The sequence below is a fragment of the Camelus ferus genome, chromosome 13 (genome assembly GCF_009834535.1).
Source record: "Camelus ferus isolate YT-003-E chromosome 13, BCGSAC_Cfer_1.0, whole genome shotgun sequence".
NCBI lineage: Eukaryota > Metazoa > Chordata > Mammalia > Artiodactyla > Camelidae > Camelus > Camelus ferus.
The window spans coordinates 6,786,945-6,812,287 of NC_045708.1; the positions used below are offsets into that span (position 1 = coordinate 6,786,945).

Genomic DNA, 25,343 nt, shown 5'->3' on the forward strand with positions numbered 1-25,343 from the left:
AAGGAAAAAAACAGTTTATAAATATCTGAGTGAACATTCAAAACCCAGAAATACCCACATCTACATTTTGTACCCAAATTTTTCTCAATTGGAGAATTGGAGAAGGCTTGCAAAGAAATGGGCCAAGTTTATAAACAATGTTTGAAATTTTAAAAAATGAAAACAACTCCATCAAAATGTTTTTTAAAGTGTTTTAGGTCGTGCAGATCTCTGTGCAGCTCATGTTATGATTTAATCATAGCTTTGGTTTATTTTCTAAAACATAGTAAGTTAAATGCTGCGGCCAGTAGATGCAGTGGGTTTTAAATCAATCTAGTTATAATGTAAATAGTCCCTTTAAACTCAGCCAGTGAAAGGGAATTCAGTATCCTGGCTCCTAGACTTACTCGTCCCCTTTCTCCCCTGATGACACCAGCATCCATCCACCCGAGTTGAGTTTCTCAGAGCTTTACTCCTTGCTCTTCTCACCTGTCTTCAGATACTCTCCTCAGGTGCTTTATGAGCCCTGTACTCAGGATATTGTGATGTTCCTCGTTGTGATGTTGTGCAACCAGAACTACATCCGAAATCCGTATCTGGTGGCCAAACTGGTAGAAGTCATGTTTATGACCAACCCTGCTGTTCAGCCACGAACCCAGAAGTTTTTTGAAATGATTGAGAACCATCCTCTCTCCACCAAGTTGTTGGTCCCTTCCCTGATGAAGTTTTATACAGGTGGGTTCCTGATGTATACAGGTACGCACCTGTGGATGCAGTTACTCTAAACCTGTTACCTAATATCTGACATCACTCCTAAGTATTATCCTACTAACCCCCTTCCAGCAGCACATAAACCATTGGTTGTTTTTCCCCTGAGTTGTGGAAATATTATGCTGACCATTCTACATACTAGCCCCTAATGATTCAGCAGGATCCACTGAAAATCAAATGGGTAACAATGAGATCAAGTTGGTATTTTTATCTGAAATTGCCTGATACATTTTAGCCTTTTAACTTACATTGTTAGTTTTGCAACATGGTCCTATAATCCACAGTTTCAAAACTGGGTAAAACAGCTCGTTAAACATGCTTATTCTTGGGGATCCCACTCAAACCAGTGGAGTCAGGATCTCTTGAGAGTTTTCACTCACTCACTAATTCTGTACATTTATCAAATGCCTACTGTTTGCCAGTCACTGTTCTAGGTGCTAGTTGACACCAGTGAACAAGACTGAGAATAATATTCCAAATTTTCATTTTTGTTTTTTTTAATTGAAATATCGTCAGTTTACAATGTTGTGTGAATTTCTGGTGTACAGCATAATAGTTCAGTCATACATATACATACATGTATTGATTTTCATATCTTGTTATAGGTTACTACAAGGTATTGAATATAGTTCCCTGTGCTGTACAGTATAAACTTGTTGTTTATCTATTTTATATATAGTAGTTAGTATCTGCAAATCTCAAATTCCCAATTTATCCCTTTCCCCTACCCTGTAAACCTGAGTTTGTTTTCCATGTCTGTAAGTCTATTTCAGTTTTGTAAATAAGTTCATTTGTCTTTTTTTTTTTTTTTTTTTTTTTAGATTCCATATATGAGTGATATCACATGGTATTTTTCTTTCTCTTTCTGGCTTACTTCACTTAGAATGACATTCTCCAGGTCCATCCATGTTGTTGCAAATGGCATTGTTTTATTCTTTTTAATGGCTGAGTAGTATTTCATTGTATAAATATGCCACAACTTCTTTATCCAGTCATCTGTCTTCAGACATTTAGGTTGTTTCCATGTCTTGCCTACCAAATTTTCATTTTTAGTTTGTCTTTTGAACTGCAAATGTGTTTTCAAAAAGCCAGTTACCTATAGGACCCATTCACCTGTCCTCTACCAAAGGCACAAGATTGTACTAACAACATTTTCCCTCCAGTTTGTATATTTCTCAGGAAAGAAAGTGCCTTATCTGTTTCTTCTGTTGAACCTAGCACGTTCTGGGCATTCAGTGTCTTTGGCATGTACTCACCACATTCTTGGAAGAAACACTGGCCTCCCGGAGCCCAGTTGCTTGCTGTTTACAATGGCAACAGCAGTTGTAGGGTTCCCCTGTGTTCAGTGCCAGTCACCCCTCTTGGTCAACCAAGACCTGCTCTTGTTCATTTTGGGCTGGTGCTGACATCTCTCTCTTTGCTTCTGAGGGCTCAAGAATCTGTCTGCCTCCTTTCCCTTTTGTCCCTATTATTTTGTGTCGTCTACTAGGAGTTTCCTTCCCTGAGCCTACCTATATCCTCTTAAACCTAAAGCAAGTACACAGGCCCTTCAAAGTATTGTTAACATTCTCACTTGGCAACAACAGGGAACACTCCTGGGTACAAGTTCCCCCCTCAGCTTTCCCATCCTCCTCCTATCTCTTGGCCCTGGCAAGAGAGGACTGTGGGCTATTCAGGTACAGGTGATGCATCACTCATGTATAGGATGGACCTTGTATGGGACCTTGCACCTGTCAGGCTTAGCTGAATTAGAGATAATTCTGCAGTTCTTAAAATAACGATGAGGTACCTCTTTTCACCTATCAAATTTATTTTTTAGGTGAGAATACCTAGTGCTAATACAGTCATAGGGAAATAAACTAACCTGCAAAAGCCTATTTCATCTCCTCTCTAGCTAGTGTGGAGAATTAGTGCCGTGAGACTCTCTGAGAATGTAAGCTTGGTAAAGCCTTTCTTGAATGCAAATTGGCAGTCCATACCCAAAGCCTTAAAAATGTTTATGTCTTCTCTATCACTCAGGGTCCAGTCAGGAAAACAGAAACAGTTATTTTAATAGAGAGAATTTAATATAAGAAACTGGTCAAATAGGTTTTGGAAGACAGAAAAGGCAAACAAGGAACATCGGGATAACACACGTGATCAGAGAAGGAAGCAGCCATGGTCTGTCCCTAGGGGGTGGGGGAGCCAAGGGGAAAGGCTGGGGCTGTAGGATTCTAGGTAACTAAAATGAGGACTTGGACAGAACGGGGACCCAGGCCTGAGGAAGGACATTGGCCAGCTGGTGCTGGTGTCTCTGAGGGCGTGCAAGGTTGCTGGTCCTCTAAGAATGAATCAAAACTGGTAACTGGAGCCCGCTGCTACTGCTGCTATGGAGTCATTGCTGTCAGGTTTTCCAGTTCCCCTGCAGCACCCCCTGTTGGCCAACCTAACAGAGGACCCCTGGCAAAGGGGAACTTAGAGAGTCCCAGTCCCAGCATCACAAAGCCCACATAGGGTGGATCTGGGGCTGAGAGACAGCAGCTCAATAACCAGCACACCCTCTTACACGTAAACTTCATTCTAGTAATCTGTCCTGTGGGAATAATTATAAATGTATGTTAATGTTTATAACAACATTTGCTGTATTAGTGTTTGTAATGTGGTGTAGTATGTATTAAAAACAACCTAAATTCCTGCCAATTGTGGATCAGTTAAGTAAATGATAATTTATCCATACAGTGGATCCATATGAGCCTTGAAAAATAATGTGTTATTTACATTAAGTGGTTAAGTAATAAAAGCTAAATAAAATGCCATGTGATGAAACAGTATGTAAAGTATGACCACATTTTGGTACACATACATATTACAGAAAAAAATATAGAACATATGCCAAAATATTAACAGTGAGTTATTTTTGAATGGTAGAATTGTGGGTAGTTTTTTTTTTTCTTTTTAAAAAATTTATCTCAACATCTTAATTATTCTACAGTAAACATGTATTGTTAGTAATAAAAACAGAAAAAATATTGATTTAAATGTATTTTGTATTCAGTGCCCTGGGCCTGTCCCTTTGTCTTCAGGATAAAGGATGGGGCTGGGCCTCTTCCCTGTGAGACCAGTGCTGGGGCTGGGGGGCCCCACCAGCAAGACTCCAGGAGCTGGTGGGTGGTGGGTATTGTTTCTCCTCTCCCCTTTGCCACCAAGCAGGGTGCCCTCTGGCCCTGGACCACTTCTGGATAGATGATCCCATGCTAATAATAGCCACTGCTTATTGAATATTTACTAATCCTTTCACTTAATCCACACAGCAGTCCTCAGATGGGTGCTATAAATATCTTCATTTTACAAATGAGGAAACCAAAGCTTAGTAAGGTTAAGAAGCTTGCTGAAGGTCAACAGCTAGCGAGGGGCAGCAGCCTCAGCAGTTGGACAGGTGCTCCTGACTGCTGCGCTGGTCCTCCAGCAGTTACCGCAGGCCTGGCGCCGAGAGAGCCCTGCAGCGGGCATCGTTGACTCTCCCCAGCGTGTCTGCCAAATCCACGTTAAGTCCCGCTGACTCTCAGACGTGAATTAGAGATTGATCTCTGGAACAGGCTCCTCTTTTACACCGCAGAGAGGATATTCTAAGCTTAGAAAACACTTAAGATCGAATTTTTGTTCCAAAAATAAAACTGAGTTTCAAAGTAAGAGTCCTTTATTTGTACCACAGCAGTCAGTGTCTTAAGGACCAGCTCTAAAAACTTGGCTACTCAGAACCTGGAAGAACACTGAATAACCAAGACTTCCTTCAAGAAATTTCTCTTCCCCAAGCTGATCTGAATCGGTAAAGCTGGCATTCGCCCAAATAGGCAGCAAATATTTATGGAACTCCTACTATGTATCAGCCCTGGTTTTGCTGCTAGGGCCTGGTGGTGAGGATGTCAAAATCCCTGCCATCATCAGTCAGGCATCCTAGGTGGGAGACAGACACAGATAAATAAGATAATTCCAGATAGTGAGTGTGGGAGGAGGGCATGGTGCTGCTTTAAGAAGAGTAGTCAGGGAAAGTCTCTGAGGAGGTGACTTTGGAGTAATGTGGAAAATGAGACAGAAGAGTGGACCATAAGAAGATCTTGGCCAGTGTATGACAGGCAGTGAGGACAGCAAGTGTAAAGGCCCTGGAGCCCAGGCAGGATATCAAGCAAGAAAACTTGTGAGGTGGGAGCATGGTGAGCGAGGGGGAGTGACCAACAGGGAGCTAGTTCATTTCAGGCCTCTTAGAACTGAGACTTGGGAATTAGAACTTGGGCTGACACTTCTGTTTGTTTGGGGGAATTTTTTGGTGTATATATATATATATATTTTTTTTTTTTAATATATATGTTTTTATTGAAGTATAGTCAGTTTACAATGTGTCAATTTCTGGTGTACAGCACAGTGCTTCAGTCATACATGAACATACGTATATTCATTTTCATATTCTTTTTCACCGTAAGTTACTATAAGATATTGAATATAGTTCCCTGCACTATACAGCATGAACTTGTTTATCTATTCTATATTGATCAGTTAGTATCTGCAAATCTCTAACTCTCAATTTATCCCCTCCCATCCCCCTCCTGTCCTGGTACCACAAGTTTGTTCTCTGAGAGTCTGTTTCTGTTTTGCAAATAAGTTCATTTGTCTTTTTTCTTTTTTAAGATTCCACATATGAGTGATATCATATGGTGTTTTTCTTTCTCTTTCTGGCTTATTTCACTTAGAATGGCAACCTCCAAGTCCATCCATGTTGCTGCAGATGTCATTATTTTATTCTTTTTATGGCTGAATAGTATTCCATTGTATAAATACACCACAACTTCATTATCCAGTCATCTGTCGATGAACATTTAGATTGTTTCCGTTGGGCTGACACGTTTTGAGGGAAAGTTACCAATTAATTTTGATGTTGGGAGAGACACATGTTAATGAGTAGTAAGTTAACAGTCATCCCTTAGCCTCTGAGTGTTCAGGATACAGTACAGGTGTTATGGGCAGTTTGGAGCACAGAAGAGGTTGTGTCAGCCTCCTGCATCTTTCTCCTGTAGACTCTGCTAAACCATCTCTCCACGCTTTAGTTCGCACTTTTATACAATTAATAAAATGACTCGTAATTCAGCTTAAAGAAAGGTTGACTTAATGAATTTGCATAAGTGCTTTCGGATCTTTGTACCATAGGTGTAATCTTATTTCTCTTATCTTTAATTAACTATTTTCTTTTTCAGTCCCATTGGGGAATATAGAAAATACCAAAAGGAAAATAAAAATCATCGATAATCTCTGCACTCAGAGAGAATCTCTAACATTAACATTTTGCCCCATAGCTTTCCAGTTGTGTAGCGTGCGTGAGTGTGTGTGTGTATGCTGTGTGTTTGTTTAATATGGTTGGACTCAAATTGTGTATTTTATTTGGTTGCCTGTGGTTTTCACTTAACATATCACAAATTTTTTGTGTGTTCTCTGTTGGGCATTCAGATTATTTATGTTTTCCTTTAATATGAATAGTACTTAAATGAGTGTCCTTGGAGATCATCAGTCTTTGAATATGTGTTTTGTTGAGTAGAATTGGTGAGTCACAGAGATGGGCATATTGATGGCTTGTGAAACATTTTGTCAAATTGTCTTGAAGAGGTTGCCTCACTGTTCATTCCCACCAGCGTTTATAGTGGGCCTGTTTCCCCAGTCCTCCCCTACACTCCGTATTGTCATTTTCGTAATATCTGTCAAGTTGATAAGTGGAAAATGGTATCTTATTTTAATATATCTTTTTATCTTTTCCTTGAGTCTTTACCTAACAGTCTTCCTTCTTTGTAAAATTTGTCATGAGTTCAGGGATTTCTCTTGCTAAAGATACTTGTCTTTTGGATAGCTAAGTTTGTTTGATCTTTGTTCCATTATAGTGGATACATGGATATTGGTAATTGGTAAACAAGTGATGAGTACATAGAGATTTACTGTGTTTTTCTCTACTTTGGTACATGTTTTAAAATGCCAGTTATATAAAAATAATAGTCACATTTAATAGGTATGTGGCCCTTCATAAAATTTAACCCTTTTTTTTTTCCTACTCAGGGATACTCATTTAAACTGCTGTGGGAAAAAATATTAAAATGAAATAAAATAATAAAGTGCTGTGGAATTTCTATAAATCAGGAACAGAATTGGGGGAGGTGTGATAATTCAGCTTCTGGTCATTGGTGTCGCTATCCCAGTGATGCCAAGAGATTTTTCCAGTCCGGTTCATTTTGTTATTATGTCACTGCCAGACCCTCATGGTGAAACTTTTGTCTTCAAAACCACCTCATAGTTCTTCTCCTGCCTTACATGTGAGATACAGATGAAACTTGATCACTTCTCTGATTTTGCAGATTTGTATGATTCACTCAGTAACACTGCAGCAGCAGAAACTGCTTTTAGAAAGGTAAGAAAGTACAGCTTCTTCAGTTTCTTGTCTTTCTTCTTTAGATGTCGAGCACACCGGAGCCACCAGCGAGTTCTATGACAAGTTCACCATTCGCTATCACATTAGCACCATTTTTAAAAGCCTTTGGCAAAACATAGCTCACCATGGCACCTTTATGGAGGAGTTCAAGTGAGTATTTGGGCCCCTAATGTCACAGCCTGCTCTCCTGCAAATCTCAGGTGGAGTGGCTGCTTAAATGCTTTCACAGCTGGGTTCTTGTTGACTGTTTGCTTGGTCTCAGCCTCCTTGAAGTTTTCCAGATGGTACTGCTTAATGTGAGCAGGATTGTCTAAATAACCTGTTCTTGCCAGATATTGCTGAACATTAGATTTATCAAGATACTTTGGCATGATATACACAAGAAAGAATCTATAAATATTCTGAGATGATGTGTTTTTTGGTGTTTCTTGATTACAGTATTAAATCAATTTTCAGAATGACTGACGTAACATTTTATAGTGCTCTTGAACATGATATCAAGCTTTAGAGTTAGAAATGTTAAGATTCAGAAGCAGCTAGGGTAAGGCTGTCATTTGAAGTGACGTTTTTTTGTAGTGAGGCCCTAGACCTTGATTAAGGACTTTTCATTACCTACCTGAAATTTCACTGACTGCTTAAACCTGGACATTAATAATTCCATCTAAGTTACTTAAGAAAGCAAGCTGCTTTAAAAAGAGAGGTAGATGAAAATGTTGAACTCTTGAATTACTCTTCAGAAGAAATTTTATCCCATTTCCTTGGATCTTCTGCAGCCCGTGTTCCCTCTTTGATCAAGTCTGGCTGTCCCTTGTTAACTTAGTTACTGGTCAACAATATAAGTATTACCCGTGGAGTAGCCATTTGCTAGATTAGAGATCTTTCCACCAAGTCAAGTCTAAGTTGCTTCTTTATTTCCATGAACTGCTCCCACAGTCAGAATTACATTCCAACTAAAGCTTGACAGAAGCTTAGGAGACCAGGCAGGCCCAGAGCTTGATCTGCATGGAGCTGATGAGGAGTACGTATCCTGCCCTGTTCACAGGAACATCCCTTCCCCAGGCATAGGCTTACTGCCCTCTGATTACCCAGCCGTAGATCCTGAACTGTAGCTCCTCCTTTCTCCACTAATCTGACAGTTATAGATGGAATCTAGCAGGTGGGTGAGCCATCTCAGTTCACCAGCAGGTGCCTCCGTTCTAGTGGGACGTGCAGGACAGTTCCAGAGACTGGAAGCTTCTGTTTCTATAAAGTACATTAATATCCTACTTTATCAGCATTGCAGCTTCCAATTTTTCTTCAATATGTCTTTCTTTATGATAAAGAATAATAGTATCAGTATTTCTCTTGTCTCTTATATGTGAGTAGTTATTTCTGCTTTCCTTATATCTTGGTGAATTTTGGCATGTTTTCTTTTCTCATCTGGAAGAATGCTTTCTTTACTTAAAATTATCAAGGGAATGAGCCAGGAACGTGCTGGTAAACCCACTCTTTGGAGAAAAAAAAATCAACAGTTGCTGGTTTTCCGGGGTGTAAATACTTCCGCGGTTGCCAGATTTAAGTTGCCAAGGGAATCTGCTCACAAAATCCTAGAATATTAGCAATTGGCTCTCGTAAGCCATGCAGGGTGGCTCCAGCACATCACCGGAATCAGTGTATCACAATTAATATAAAAGAATAATAGAATGTAAGGAGAGCTGTGGCGGTCACAGCACTTGAGCTGTGCCCAGGCAGGCGGTCCTGTGGGGCGAGATGGGTGGTGCTTTGGGTGGCCCATTTTCTCCGGGATCTGCTGCAGCGTTTGCTTGAGGGAAATGTATGATTGTGTACTGTGTAATTGCCTTTTTAGTTCTGGAAAGCAGTTTGTTCGCTACATAAACATGCTGATAAATGACACGACGTTTTTGCTCGATGAAAGTCTGGAGTCTCTGAAGCGGATCCATGAAGTCCAAGAAGAGATGAAGAACAAGGAACAGTGGGACCAGCTGCCCAGGGTGAGGATGCGGTCCTGGTGCTGGGGCTACTTCGCAGGGAAGCAGCCTTTGGCCGCGGGCAGAGCTCTGTTCTAGGGGCTGCATCTGTGGGTCTGAAGACTTAGGTCTGACTGACCTGTCAGTACTTGTTATCTCCCACCTGCCGGCTCCTGGGAAGTTAAGAGCCCAGGTTTGGGGTAACACTTAAACACTTGATCTAAAGCTAAGAAATGAATTCAGAATGTATCCTGAAAACTTTCTCTGCCTTTTTAAGTTTAAAGCACTTATTTTGGAGAAGAGCTTTTATTGTTTGCATATGTTGATTAAGGTTTAGGAAAGTAACTAGGAAAATCAATCTCTAGAATTCTGTCTGCTAGATAAGAGTCTGACTTGTTCATATGGTTTTCTTTGACAAATATGTGAATAATTCAGGAGATTGCTAATGGAGTTTTTTTCCTTTCAGTTGATCTTGGTTTTTATATTTAGTCATTAATAGAAAAAAGACCTGCTTTGCCAGGTTCCACAAGAAATTCATACTGTGCCAGTGACAGCATTCTGCCCTCTCTCCTGACATTTATTGCAGCTAGTTAGATGGGTCCCTGGTCAGTTACGGGCCCTTGACAGCTACTGGTGACTTCGTATATTGGTTAGTTTTGCTCCTGGTTTTGTTAGACTCAGAATCAAAACTGCTTTCCAGGAAGTGGGAAGAACTACTTTTTCTTTACCTGCAGTGGCATTCTTGAAATGAAAATATCGCTGAGTTTCTAAAACTTTGGGGTCAAAAGTATCTAAAATGTAAAATATTGAAGCCCATTTAGGGGAAGTTTTCATTCCAAGTATCCCTGCAGCTTTGATGAGAATTTTACACCTTACTCTAGCCAACATGCTTACACTACAAACGTAAATATTTGGAGGAGCTTTGCCTAGAATCCGTGAATGTTGGATTTCTCCTGTGTCTACACTACCACAGTCCTTCTTCCCCTCTAATTGTATTCTTGAGATAATGAAGCCGTCCTCTTTGTTTTCCTTCAGCACTGTCCTGGCACCGTGTAGATAAGAGTTCATCCCATCCACTACCCGCATTTTCACTTCTAAACACACTTTGAGCTGTTCTGCTGCTGTGCCTCCAAAACCTTCTTCCGGTAGTTCTCCCTTTCCACAGGGCACAGTCAGCCCCGGGCCCGGGGCTCCATGCCTCCCCAGGGCAGCTCTGAGACATCCTTCCAAGCTTACCCCATGTTGCAGTCTGTTGGTTCAGATCCAGGCCAGTCCCTGGGCCCTTGCAGAACGTTCTGCAACAGATTAACCCTAGTTGAAAGATCCCCAGCTTTGGGGCTCGGGGATCCTGGATTTCAGAGCTGACACTGCCACACATTAAAGGTTCTTTTATCTCTGTTTCCTTGCCTGTAAATCAGAGAGAATTCCTGCCTTGCAGGAAAGCTGTAAGGAAAGACGGGAGATGGCCAAGAACACCTTACGGCCCAGAGAAGGTGTTCGGGATGTGTAGCTCCTATTGTGTTATTTGCCTTGAGACCCTCCCTCTGTCCAAAATGCTCTGCTTTCCACTCTTACGTATGAAAATCCTACCCATTCTTTGAGTAAGGTCTTGTCCAAATACTCCCTCGTGGTTGGCCTTGCCCCAGCAGTGTAGCTGCAGAGTCTCACCTTCCTCTCCACTTGTGTGACGCCCACTTTACGCCACGCGCCGTGCTGTTGCTGGACCGGCTGCACTGCCAATGCTGGGACGCGGGTGTGTAGCACATCGTCGCCCCCGGGGTCCGTGCTCGTGGTAGCATTTGTCCATGAGGCGACTGAGCAGAGACTATTGATTTTTCTATGTTAATGGATGGGAAGGGCGTCAATAATCCCTAACAAATGCTATTTCAGAAATCAGTTCTATTTGACTTTGGAGCCACTTCCTGCCTCCCGCCTGCTCCTCCCAGGTGCTCAGCCCTCAGGCTTCTCCTGCCTTTCCACCCTTGCTCCCTAGGTCACGTGCTTCTCAGTGAGCGTACTGGAGTTTTGATATAAGAATAATTCTTGGGGAAGGGATAGCTCAGTGGTAGAGTGCCTGCCTAGCATGCACAGGGTCCTGGGTTCAATCCACAGCACCTCCATTAAAATTTTTAATAAGTAAATAAATAAACCTAATTACCTCCTCCCCTAAAAAAAAAAAAAAGAATAATTCTTTATTATGAGAGACAGTCCCATACACTGCAGGACCTTTGGCATCTCTGGTTTATTTCCATTTAATGCCCCGAGTCATCAGGCAACCAGAAACACTCCCACCTGTGGCTGGATGCCCCTACTTGAAAATCTCTGCTAGCTGATCTCATCTGTTCCAAGGCTTCAACTGTCGATATTCTGAAGACTCCAGAATGTGCCCCCCCAGCTCAGCTCTCTCCTGACTCTATACTTACATAACCAGCTGTGGACCTGCCTCTGCCCGGTGGTCTGATGGGATCTCAGACTTACCTTGTCCAAAGCGGAACCCTTGATGTTGTCCTCCAGATCTCCTCTGAGTCCCCCGCCTTGGAAAGTGACGACTGCCTCCTGCTGATTGCTCTGGCTCAACACTGTGTGCAGTCTTCCTTGATTCCACCCCCACCCCCCAGCACACACCCCAGGCTCTATGTTCAAGTACATTCGTTATCTGACCCCTTCCCCCCTACCTCCACTACTGTCTCTGACTGGGATTACTGTAGTAGCCCCTCATCTGGTCTCTCAGCCTCCACCCTTGCTCTTGTCCTTTCCAAAGGGATGGCGTTAAGATCTCAGTCGGCTCCTTATCACCACTCTGCTCAGAGCCCTTCTGGACTTCCCGAATTCTTCAGAGTCACATGCCGAGTCAGAGTGGCCTAGAGGGCGCTGCAGTGTCGGCCCGGCCCAGCACCTTCCCCTTCTCACTCCACCCCAGTCACACCCGCCTCCTGCTCCTTCCCTGACCAGCGGGGCCTTTGCACTTGCTCATGCCTCTCCCTGGAGCACTCTTCCCCCTGATTTTTGCTGACTCACTTCCTTCAGATATCCACTTAAATGTCACCTCCCCAGAGAAGCCTTCCCTGAGCACCCTTTCCAGAATAGCACCCCCAACCCCAACACACTCTTTCCCTCCCCTTCCCTGCTTTATATGTATTTTTTACCATTATCAGGCTTATTTTGTATCTGTTTGGGTGGGTGTTTGTATATTGCTTGTCTCCCTAATTGGAGTCTAAGCTCCAGGAGGTAGGGAGTCTTCTTGGCCATGTTCTGTGCTCTGTCTCCAGGGCCTAAAGGAGGCCTGGCCTGTGGAAGGAGCTGAATCACATTTATTGTGACCCCCAGACACGCATGGAGGTGGTTCTCACCTTTCTGTTCCTCTGTCTTCCCTGATTCAGCCTTTCATTCCTGACCAGAGGGTGGTGGGTGGTGGGTGGTCACCCAGTGCTGGTGCTGGGTCTCCGCTGGGCACTTACTCAGAGGGCCCTTACCCAGGGGCGCTTGTGTGGCAACACCGGCTCTTCTAGCTGTTTCCCTTCCCCCAACACGAAGTAAACTGGCCCCGGAGCAGATGTAAGAATTTAAGCCCTTACTGGTGCTTCTGTATTTTATCCGTCTCAGAGCCTTCAGGGCTCCACCTTATTTCACCCGTGAGTCAAATACACGTTATTACCTTGTTTCCCAGCCTGTGGAGGAACTGGAGGAGGAGGACGGTGCCAGAGGCAAGCATGCCTGCAGTTGTAAAAGTTGGCAGCCTAGCTGGTGTGGGAAGGCAAAATCCAAGAGTTTAGCAATCCACAGGCACTCGGTGTTGTGGCAGAACCTGTAGACCTCAGTGTAAGAGCATAGCACTGACATGTTTTTCAAATAACGACGAGTGAAAGTTGTTCTTAAGGACAGTGAATATCCTTGACTAGCACCAGCGTGTATCAGGCACGACGTAAGATTCACTTCTTTGATCCTGCGTGGAAGTTGATGGCGACTTCTTTTATCTTTGAAGACGCTGAGTCTCATGTAAGTTAAATCCTGTGCCAAGGTCACCGTATTCAAAGTTCTAAAGATAACTGATGCCAAGAGGAATAAACTTCGTAATAAATCTGGAGAGTTCGCTGTCGGGGGTGTACTGTCATTCCCTAAGAGTGTTGGCTTTATCACGCGCTTTCCCAGTTGTGGGCTGACTCTGTTGTTCTTGACACTTGGTGCTTGGTGAGCGGCTGACTAGCGCCTGGCCTGTGTTCACTGTTTCCCAGGATCAGCAGCAGGCCCGCCAGTCTCAGCTCGCTCAGGACGAGCGTGTTTCGCGCTCATATCTCGCCCTGGCAACGGAAACTGTGGACATGTTCCATATCCTCACGAAGCAGGTCCAGAAGCCGTTCCTCAGACCGGTGAGTAGAGACTTGTCTGTCGGATTCCATCTTCAGATTCTGTCTCTTAGAACTAAATGTTGAAATTCTGGGTGTTTCAGCATCACAGCCACTGATGGGTGAAACTGTTACTGATTTTGTTCCCACTTATGCTGACTGATACACACAACACTGTTCATACACTGAAGTCTGCAAGCTGTCACGTCCAAGCTAACTTAATTCACTTTCTCCTGAGACAGCACATTGGGTTATTAATGTTGAAGCTGTGGCATATTTTTATCATTATTGACTCCTTTATTTTATTTATAGGAAAAGTATAAGGTAACATCAATTGAAAATTAGAGTGTATTAAGTAGAAATAATTGATAGTGTGTTAAGATCTTTGATTCTGTTCGGTGTAGCTTTGTTACCCTCAGGAAGCCAAAAGGTTAATGAAGGCTATAATTAGGATTTAGGATAGATCAAAGGTAGGCCAAATATTTGGCCTTGACATGATTGATAAGACCTGGATCCTGTTTCTAAAATCAAAACTTAGCAGTGTAAATGCAGATCTCTGATTTGCTTCAACTCCCCCCCCCCACTTCCCCTCCTTACCCTCCACCACACACACGCACGCACGCACTTTCTCTCTCTCCCTCTCTCCCTCTCTCTCTCTCTCTTTCTCTCTCTCTCTCTCTCTTTGCCCGTCTTCTGCCCTCCTCCCTCCAGTCTTTGCCCCTTCCTTTTCCTTTGCTGCACTGTTTTCACCTCTTTGGTGGTTAACACGAAACTCCTTCACACACAAAAAATTGCCAGTTCTATCCTATTCTTTTTGTTGTTGTAATTTTTAAAAATTCTATCCTATTCTTACCACTCCTTTACTTCACAATTTCTCAACAATTAAATACAGGAGTACTTTACTTTGTGCAAAAGCAGGTTCTTGAAAAGCTGAATTTTAAGTTGAATCTGTACAAATCCAATCATTAAATTGAATGAAAACCTTGTTACTTAAAGAGAACCTTTCACAATGCCTTTTTTATGGCCAGCATTCACTCTAATACTCTCTAAGCCAGATTTTCCTTATTTCAGGTTTGCTTAAAGCAGTGTACACCCACCCATGGTAGGTAGTGTGTCATCTTCTGGGGTTATAGCATATTGTTTCATTATTATTTCCTACTTGTTTCATTTAAGCTTGTTTTGTCTCACTGGCTAGGTTTAAAACTATTCAAGACATAAATTTTATCTTCTACCTCTTTTGTATTTCTCTACTCTTTGCATCTGAAGAATGGTGCATACCACCTGAACTGGCAGAGACTCTTGAAATTAATAGAAAAATAATGCATAAGATGATGGCTGAAAGAACATACTCAGAAAATGTGGCTTGTGTTACGATGATGGAATTATGAATAATTTTCCCTCTTTTACCTGTTTCAACAAATTTGGAGTAATCCTTGTTTTTATGATTAAAAGCATGAACTTAAAGAAAAGGTTGCCTTTTTGGTATTTATAAATATGCCATCAGCCTGCAACATTCTGTTAATTACTGAATGAAATGTCCTTCTTCAGCTTACGATAAAGCACACATAAGGGATTCCTGAAAGATTAATCCTGCCAATCCCTACTCCTCCCCTGAAGTGGGAGTTTTTGGTCCTTCTCGCTTGTCTCAACAGCAGTCCTATTATCCTGTGATTTCCTAGGAACTTGGACCCCGACTGGCTGCGATGCTGAACTTTAATCTTCAGCAACTCTGTGGTCCTAAGTGCCGTGACCTGAAAGTTGAAAACCCTGAGAAATATGGCTTTGAACCAAAGAAGCTGTTGGACCAACTGACAGACATTTACTTGCAGCTGGACTGTGCCCGGTTCGCTAAAGCCATTGCTGACGACCAGGTCAGTGCCCAGGGGAGCAGGCCGTTTCAAAGGGGGTCTGGGGTTCGGGCTCCTGAACTGGGCGCCTTGAGTTTGCTTCTCTGTGGATATCCTGGCAGACCCTGTGCGATTACATATCCATCTGTTCCTGGACTTTCCCCACTTGAAATCAAGGAAGGTGACACTTTTCAAGAATGTGGTTTGAGAAGTTGGCAGTATATAAATAGGCATAGTGACCAGTGGTGAGGGGAACTTGTCTGGTGTAAATGGAGATGAGTTGGTTATTTTCCTTTGGGTGTAAAGAGGAGATTTGCGTCTGGCTCTCATTTTGGTCCAGCTGAGTTCTTAACTCATCTTGCTAAGGGCCTTACTCGACAAGCGTGTTACATTCCCAGAAAGGGCCTGGTTTTCTCAGGGAATCTAAACCTTCTTCCCCAAGATTTAATAACGACTGCCTTGCTGCCATGATTTCTGTGGCTCCAGGGTCCCAGCCTTGTGTGCTGTCCTTACAGTCTTCCTTGTCCCCCCTGTGAGCATAATCAAACCCATTCTGTGGTTTTCGTTTCCCGGGCTACCAGCTTAGTCCAGGCTCCCCCTGCCCGGCCTTGGTGTTTGATCTTCCAGCATCTCATAAAGGGCTTCCCCTCCCACGTTCTTCCGTCCTGCATCATCTTCAGCATCAGAATAGCTCATGTCTATTAACCGCACATCGAGTTTAACCACTTTTCCTGGTTTCACTTGTAGTCCTCACAAAATCCTGTGACATAGGTTCAGTTAGATGCCTTACCTTACAGTGAGGCACACAGAGGTTAAACAGCCTGCCCAGGGTTAGCGTGGGGTGAGGTGGGATTCAGACCCCCGAGCCCGTATTTCCAACCTCTCTGCTCTCCACTTAAAATGCCCCAGGAGTCCCGTATTTGTTTTAGTCCCTCCATCTTTGTTTACACTAGTTATCCAGATATTACTCACATTTCAGGTTAACCATCAGTAGGCATTCCGGAAGGTTCTTCACCCATATCTCACCCAAAGGTCAAAATGGGGGAATTGTAGGTACTTTTTTTTTTTTTTTTCAATAACAGCTTTAATTGAGACATAATTCACAAACATAGGTACTTTTGGATGTAAGCAAGAGAGGCAGTCTTGACAAAGTGCCTGCAGTGGAGAAAAACCACATATGTATAAAGCAGTTTTTCCATTAAAAAGTAGTGACAAAAGAGTGGGTTAGGTGTTTGCAGTTATTTTGGGAAGATGCCGAAATGTCTCTCTAGCCTGTGACTACGGAGCACTGCGCACTGCGAGAACTGGAAGAGAAGTGGTGGTCTGATGAAGGAAAGGGAGTGGAAACGCTCCCCAGGTGAGGTCAGGTTGTCTGCCTGGGGTAGCAGGCCGACTGGAGCCGGGCTTCCCTAGCGCAGCCAGAGGTCGGGGTGTGAAAAGTCCCCAGGAGTTCTTCCATTTCTACTGTAAGAGACTTGGAAGGGTCGCTTAGCCTGCTCACTCTTCTGGTAGGTCTTAATGTGGCCGCCACGTCGCAAGCGGTTAACGTAGCACAAAGTTTGCAGTGTGCGTGAACGCGGCTCACCCAGTGAGACAGTGAAAACCGAGCGGGTGACCAAGGAGTGCTTCCAAGTGCTCCCCGCTGCCTTTCCTTGGTGACCAACAAAATGTCTACCCTGCCTGGTGATGCTTGTGGGTTGTGGTGGTGGCCTGTGGTGGCATATGGCTTGAGTCATAGACCAGACTGGTTTCTGCCCAGTGCTACATGGGTCTTCTCAAATGTCTAAATAGCCGTTCTTCTAGAACCCTGAAGCAGACACACGAGTGCCAGCAACACAACGGAGAAGAAAGCTCTTTTTAAGTGGATTTTTTTGCTTCCTTTTACAGTGTGGGGTTTGTCTTGATTGTTGGACGTCTTCCATTTACATTGGCTATAAGTTGATGAGGGGCCTGTCTACTTGATTGTTTTGGAAGAGGGTTTTGTGGGGCTGGGGACAGGAAGGATGGAAGGCTCGAGAGCTCTAGAGGAAAGGTGGTGGGATTTTCTTTTCCCCTTTGGAATCAGTGCTCTTGGTTTGCTTTGGTTTGGTCTGGTACATCCTGTTTTCCTGGGAGGACGAGGAAGAAAGTAGCAGCTATGCAGGGAAAGGAGCTGAGACACTTCTCTCCCCGTATACTGAGAGCGAGCGGAAGGCAGGTGTCCAGAGAGGTGACCGAAGGCACCAGCACAGAGAGCCCTGAGCTTTACACTCACAGGTCTGAGGAGGGAGCCTCGCATCAGAGGAGGAGTGGAACGGAACAGAACCGTCGTCCCTGGAGCTGAGAGCCCCGGATAGTGGGGCCTTAGGGTGACTCAGTTGACGGCCACGTCTGACTGTACTTTACGGATAGACTCCAGTTCTGTGGATGGACAGCAGATCTGATGTTGGTAGAACACTGTCACTTAACATCGTGTCCCAGTAAAAAATAAATAGTCCGTCTGAAATCTCACTTCTCCCATGCAGTCTCCCCCCCTTTTTTTTAAATTGAGGGTAAATTCACATAACATAAAATGAACCATGTTGAAGTGTATAATTCAGTGGTTTAGTTTATTCACAGTGTTGTACAACCATCACCTAGTTCCAAAACATTTTATCACCCCCAAAAGGAAATCCCATACCCATTAGGTAGTCCTTGTCTGAGCCCAGCCCCTGGCAACCACTAACTACTTTGTCTTTATTTAACCTATTCTTACATTTACCTATTTGCCTATTCCGGATATTTCATATAAACGGAATCACGCAGTGTATAACCTTTTGTGTCTGGCTTCTTTCACATTGCATAGTGTTCTCCAGGTTCGTCCATGTTACAGTGTGTACCAGTCCTTAATTCCTTTTTATGGCTGAATGTTTAATTATATGGATATATGATGATTTGTTTATTTATTCATCTATTGATGGACATTTGGATTATATCCACGTTTGCACCTTTTGGCTATTGTAAATTGTACCCTATGAACATTCATGTCAAACTATTTGTTTGAATACCTGTTTTCAGTTCTTTTGGGTATATACTTAGGAGTAGGATTTCTGAGTCATATGGTAATTCTGTGTTTAACATTCCCACCAGCCCTATACAAGGGTTCTCATTTCTCCACAACCTGGCCAACACTCGCTATTTTCTGGTTGGCTTGTTTTTTTTTAATAGCCGCCCAACTGGGAGTGAAGTGGAATTTCACTGTGGTTTTGGTTTGCATTTCCCTGATGGGAAACGTTGAGCATCTTTTCCTGTGCTTGTCAGCCGTTTATCTGTCTTTTTTGGAGAACTGTCTGTTCAAGTCCTTCATCCATTTTTTAAATTGGATACTTTTATTTTGTTCTTTATGTATTCTGTGTGAGTTCTTTATATCTCCTTGATCCTAGACCTTTATCAGATACACATTTTGAAGATATTTTTATGTTTAATTTTGTAACCGTTCTGTAAGATCCTTGAGGTCAAGAACAACATCTTTGCTTCCTCTCTGACCCCACCCACAGGAAACTTGAAGAGGCAGCTCAGTAACATGTATTTGGTCGATTCAGTGATGCCCTGCTCTTTGAAACTGAATGCCATGTCCCCTTATCATGACTACCCTTTAATTTCAGATAATACTCACCCCACTGCTTTGTGTTAGAAGTTGACTTAATAGCAAGAACAAGTCAGTTGGTTAAAATTCAATCATCTTTTTGAAAAATAGAGTGGGTGGTATTTTTAGATAAGAGCAAATGGACTAAGAACAGCTGCTCGTTACAAAGACAGGTTTAAGGTAAATCATCTCAGGAGTGTGTAGAGCAGCACCCACCCCGAGCTTCTGTCATTCCCTGTGCGTTTTTGCCCTTACAACATCTTACTATAATCTTTTGGCCGTTTATTCCCTGTGCCTCTTCCCAAAAGGACAGGACTGCAGCGTCCCTGGCTCATAATAAGTAGGCACTGGGTAAAATAATTTGTTGAATTAATGTTGTAATTTAGTTTCAGAAAACTATTGAGGCTCTCTGAGCTTTTCAGGCTTGTAAAAGATAGCTTTTAGGACATTCTAGGCCCAAGTGTCCTGCTGACATGTTGTCTTTTCCTCTCTTTTCCCCTCCCTGAGTTGCGTGGATTTAATAAGGGGCGTGGGTGTGTGTGGAGAGAGAAAGAGAGCATGTGCACTTGTTTAGAAACTGAAGTTAAAAAAGGAAAGAAGAAAGACAGGACTTCAGCCCAGCATTCTGAGAGAACACAAGTATTGAGATGGATTCATCCCGTGTGAATCCTCATTTAGAAATAACAAGTCACAGGTTATGGTCCATTCTTTCAGAGTCTCAGGTTTAACCATTCCCCTCCTCTGTTTACATCAGTGTCACTAAATTGACAACTGGCCAGTGTTCTTACCTTAAATGCAAAATGTGATATACTTTGATATTTTGGAATGGCAATGATCTATATGAATTAGGAGTCTGGGGGGTAAATGTTACTTCCCCCATTTTACACCCAAGGAAACTGGGGCTCAGGAGAACTAGAGATTTGCCTAAGACCGTGCAGCCAGAATTGAAGTCCAGGTTCATCTGGGTCTGTGGTGGGCACTTGCCCTTCAGACCATCCTTCCTACTCTCTCATAGGCATGTGTCTTGTCTTCTCCTGACGTTTAATAGTGTTGAGCTAAGAGATCTTAAAGAAAGATCAACGGTGAGCGGTAGAAAGCACCTACTGATGATGAACTGTATTGAGGTGATTTCACCATGTTTACCTTTAGGAAAAAGAACTGAGATTTCCACCTCCTCTCACATGCTGCTGAGGCACAGTGCCTCGGCAAGGACTGAAATAGACTAGATTTCCTCCTCTTTTTTAATATATAAATTTTAAGAGAAATGCATGTTTACTGTAAAAAGAATTCAGAAATTTAAAGATTCCCCTCATTTGCCTCAGTCCTGAAGCCCTTTCCAGAGGTAATGACCTTGTACGGTTTGGTGTGTGTTATTCTAGTCTTTACGTATTTATAGCCATGTCAGAGTATTTCTGTATATACATACACACATCATAATTTTAGGGCTTTTTTTTTTCTTTTTTTTAGAAAAACAGATCATACTTTGGGTATTTTCTGCAGCTTGCTTTTTTCCACTGAAAATATATTTATGTCTCACATTGTCTTCCCTCATTTGCAGAGATCCTACAGCAAAGAGCTGTTTGAAGAAGTAATTTCAAAGATGCGGAAGGCAGGGATCAAATCCACAATAGCGATAGAGAAGTTTAAACTCCTGGCCGAGAAGGTGGAGGAGATAGTGGCCAAGAATGCACGTGCAGAAATCGACTACAGTGACGCCCCAGATGAGTTCAGAGGCGAGTAGGCCCACTTTTTCATGCTGAATTTTTTTGATTTGAGTTAACTTGAAACAGGTAACATTAGAAGAGGGCATTCTGTGCTGTAGTTGCTTTTTGAGACCTTGGTCTGAATTGAAATTACATTTGCCTACTTTTAGTTCATATTGCAAATTGCAAGGGGAAAAAAAAAGTCCTAGCCTGATTTCAAACCAGGTAACAACCCTGAAGATTCTAAGGTCAGCCTTGCCTTTGCAAGTGGGGATTCACATCTTCAAAGAATTCTGAGAAGGCCTAGGAGGAAGGATTGATTCTAGCCTGCCACGTGCGCCACAGAGCCCAGCAGGGCCCACCACTGTGTCTGTCCCGCGGTCTTTTTCCTCTGTTCTTTCCTCCCAGCAGTAGCTGAAAGAAGGGGACTGTCCCCTCTACAAAAGGCGATGTATATGTCTTTATCTAACGCTGATTTCCTTCTAAGCTCAGGGGCCTGGTAGGGGCCATTTGGTTGCTGTTCCTGTGGTTATATTTTTCACCAATAGGAGGGGCTTTGTTTTGTTTTCTTTTTCAGTTGTAGGCCCTATTGTTAGATTAGTTTGCCTGCTTTGTGTCTGTAGACCCTCTGATGGACACCCTGATGACTGACCCCGTGCGGCTGCCCTCTGGCACCATCATGGACCGCTCCATCATCCTGCGGCACTTGCTGAACTCCCCCACGGACCCCTTCAACCGACAGACGCTGACCGAGAGCATGCTGGAACCAGGTAGAGGAGGGCACTGTGGGTCCTACGCCTGTACCAAGCAGGGGAGCCAAAATCATGTATCAGGGAGTAGTCAAAAGGGGGAAATGTATCAAATCTGGGCACTACATAGTTTTTGATACTTAGTGGAAAAGACACAAAACATTCTTTGCTCTGTTTTACTGTAGAATTCCAGTCCTTACTTTTCATGTCCTGTTTCTTCTTCAGTCTTCAGTTCAGTGAGGGAATGAATGGCCCTTTCTTTCCATTTATGCAGAACTACCAGCAGCACCTCTCAGGAAGAGCCCTCCCATCTGGGACATTAATCCTTTCCTTTTCTTTTCTCAGTGCCAGAACTGAAAGAACAGATTCACGCCTGGATGAGAGAGAAACAGAACAGTGATCATTAAACCGTCCCCCTTGCCCACCCTCTGCTGGAAGCAGCCAAGGCCGGAGAGCAAGCAGAAGCAGCAGCATCAGAGGTGCAAATGCTGTTCAAGTGTTGGAGGCCCAGAAGTGGCAAAATACACCCAGAGCCCACCCAGAGTGACCGAACGGTGGAGATGTGAAAGGACATGAGTAGGAAGAGGAGCCCAATTGCTGTATATATATTTAAGTGACAAACATGGTCAAAAGCTTGAGGGACACATTTTATGATTGCTTGTGTCACAGAGCGTGTCCTTCATATGTCACAGTGCGGGGCTTTTACAGCGAAGTCTTTTAGTGATTGATGACAAATGGGTCTGGGCAGCATCTCCTTCATCTTTTTTTTTCCCCCTAAACCCAATATCCGTTGATTTTGATTGTGATTAGAGAACCTTGGACATTTTGCTGCTAAAGAATCTCCCCTCGCCCCCCTGCCCCTTCCTGATCCTACTTGCACTGCTGTGGATTTTTTTTAAGAGAAGCAAAACAAAAATAAATTCCTTTCCCTGGCCCTCCAAACATATATTCTGTGAGATAACTGTGCCTGCAACAAAGTGTTAACCCTGGGATCGTATTTTTATATCATATTCACATATTTGTTTTTTTAATTGGTGTTAGATGACATGATTAATAAAAAAGGCAAGATATTTTCAGAATTTGAATTTCAGTTTTTATTTTTTTTTCTTTTGAAATGTCCCTTTAAAATTTTTTAATTCTAAACAAAATGAAGAGGATCCTGTTGCTCTGGTCCTTGTAATAAGCCCACTGTTAGGAATCTTAAGAAACAGCTGCAGCAAAGGAAGCGTTTAAATACATCAGAATTTCGTGACTTATGGTTTCCAGGGGGAAATGGTGTTTTTAATGCTATGTGATAGTTTGAAACCTTTACAGTTATCCTACGAGGGTAAATAAATTCCTCAACTCTTAAGTCTGTGAGTTCGAGGCAGGGGTCATTTGTATGATGTGTCCTTTGGGGCTGGCCTTACCAAAGCAAAAAAGGGGTGCAAGAAATGTGGAAGTACGTCTGCTTGTAAAACACACACACAGAGACAAACACACCCACCCACGCACACGCACATAAACACAAGACTTTTTGTATTACTGCTCCCTCCTTACCATACTTGAATTCTTGAATTTCCTTTGGGGTAAAAAAGGATTTGAAACCATAAAGTGTTTTGAAGAAATTGAGTCTACAGAAACATTTCTTTTTTCTTTTCCTTTTTTCCCCCTCCACAGACAGTGTCCTCTGTTCAATTCCTAACGCAAACTACAATAAATGATGATACACATTCAGAAGGAATCTTCTTTGAGTCTCTTCTTTTTGTGGAAAACAAAGGGGTGGGTAAAGACCAAGAGCCAGACGGTTTGCGTGTGGCAGTATTACCTTTGCTGGAGTCAATTAGGAGTTGCTATTTTTAAAATAAACTTTTTGCATTCATGTCAGTCTTGATGCTCCATTTGGTTCCCGTGTCACTATTTGCTTGTTCCAGGGGGCTGAGCTCTGTCACGTTCGGTCTCTTTGGTTCTCAGGTTACTACCCTGTTACAAATATCTTTTCTCGCATTTAAAATTCTTACTCAAGTTCAACCCATCTCCTTAACGTTCTCTTAGGCACTGCTGTTTACTAAACCTTACCTAGCAGCTCATGGAATAATAGCAGTGTTTTTACAGCATTTACTGTGTGCCGAGCTATGCAAAGGCCTTTACGGTTACAGTTTCATTTTCTAAGAAGACGACACTATTATCTTTGGGTTTTCTTCATCAGGTCGGAGTGTGGGATGTGGAGAGGTTAGGTAACTTGCTCATGGTCACCTGGCCAGCTCATGAAATGAAAGAGCTGATGTCCAAACTCCAGAGCCCATGCCCTGAACCACGACTTATCTTGAGCACATTTGGACTAAATCAACGTTTTTCCCCCCAAAAGTAGAATCTATTCATGTTAACAAAAATTTTAGGCAATGTAGATAAAATCAAAATCACCCATAATCCCACCATGCAGGTAATTATTTTCTTTTTACCAATTTTATATACATTTGTTTTGATGTTTATTGGCTTCTGTGCCTAATTTTGTTTATCCATCTCATCAGTGTATGTTGTTTGTCTCCTCTCTATCCAGATTGCAAACTCTTCAGAGGCTCAGGTTCTGTCATATTACTTGCATGCCCGGTTCGTTCCTCATGAATGTAATAGGATGCTGCTTTGTCTCCAGATGTACTCATCATTTTGAATATTCAGAATTTGGAGGTTTCAAGGACCTTCTGCCGGGTAGGGCATGTCTCCTGCCTGTACTGTCTCCAGGGGGAAGATGTTTGGGGTTTCTGTTTTTATAGTTGAAGTGTTGCTATTTTATAGAAACTTGTGATCGCCTTTCTTCTGTAATTATGGATATTAGAATAAATCCCAAGATATTTTAAAAGTAGGTCTTGGCTACAAGGAAGATGGTCAAATAGGAAGGAGGATCTGAGATTGAGATGAGCAAAACAGAAATGATCCTTAAAAGAAAGATGATTAAAATAACTTGTTACACGTTTTGTGACTCACTATTGTGTGGGTTTTTAAAAGGAGTTGATGGAATATCGAAAAAATAGCTGAGCACATTATTTTGTTCACATTTTGTAACCTTTGGGTTTGGTACATAAAATAGTGAATTTCACAGTGTTTTGTTGGGGTGCCAAGAGGACATAAATAGGCCCTATCTGACCAGGTAAGTGTTTTGTTTGTTTGGGGGAGGTTTTGTTTTGGTTTTTGTTTGTTTTTTGATGGGGGTTCTGGGATTGAACCTAGGACTTTGCGTATGCTAAGCATACACCCTACCACTGAGCTACACCCTCCCCTGTGACCAGGTAAGTTTTTGATTGAAGAACACATCCATTGTATGAGCTTGACATGTTGGATTAGCTGGCGTTGGGCAGAAGGAAGCCATCCTTGGTTGATTAGTAATGTGCATTTCATGAGTATGTTATGTGTACAAGGCACTCTTTCATATATTAATTTGTTTAATTCTCTCAACAACTCTGTGAAGGGGATGTGGAACTGGCATACAGTCCAGGCCATCTGGGCTTCAGAGTCTGATCCTTTCACCACTCCTGCTGTGTGGCAGCGTAACGGCCCCTCAGTATCCGCAGGGGGTTGGTTGCAGGACCCCCGCAGATACCAAAATCTGCAGTTGCTCATATTCCTTAAATAAAATGATGTAGTGTTTGCATAGAACCTTCCCATATACTTTAAATCATCCCTAATACAATGTAAATGCTATGTAAATAGTTGTAAATACAATGGAAATAGTTGATGGCATGTGACAAAGTCAAATTTTGCTTTTTGGAACTTGCTGGATTTTTGATTATTTAATATTTTTGAACCATGGTTGGTAGAATATGTGGATACAGAACCCACGTATGCAGAGGGCCAACTGTCTTCCAGAATGGCCAAGGAGATAAGGAGAAGCAGCACAGCATTCCAGAAGGGGCTTTGGCCTTGGGGTCAGCGCTAGACTCAGCCCTCATTTTATTGTATTG

At 42.7% G+C, this 25,343-nt stretch overlaps 1 protein-coding gene across 3 annotated transcripts in view; it reads left to right on the forward strand.

Annotated features, from left to right (window-relative positions):
• UBE4B (ubiquitination factor E4B) overlaps positions 1-23,124 on the forward strand; it is a 109,033-nt gene extending 85,909 nt beyond the window's left edge. For 2 of the 3 annotated variants that reach the window (XM_006179901.3, XM_006179899.3), the window contains 8 exons: positions 479-714; positions 7,216-7,342; positions 9,039-9,183; positions 13,392-13,526; positions 15,182-15,373; positions 20,512-20,686; positions 21,280-21,426; positions 21,751-22,481. In XM_006179901.3, the coding sequence (XP_006179963.1) occupies positions 479-714; positions 7,216-7,342; positions 9,039-9,183; positions 13,392-13,526; positions 15,182-15,373; positions 20,512-20,686; positions 21,280-21,426; positions 21,751-21,812 (1,219 nt within the window). In that variant the 3' untranslated portion in view covers positions 21,813-22,481. Of the gene's footprint in view, positions 1-478; positions 715-7,215; positions 7,343-9,038; positions 9,184-13,391; positions 13,527-15,181; positions 15,374-20,511; positions 20,687-21,279; positions 21,427-21,750 lie in introns of all 3 variants that reach the window. The other variant, XM_032495154.1, reaches the window with a different exon arrangement.
• Positions 23,125-25,343: the final 2,219 nt, after the last annotated feature.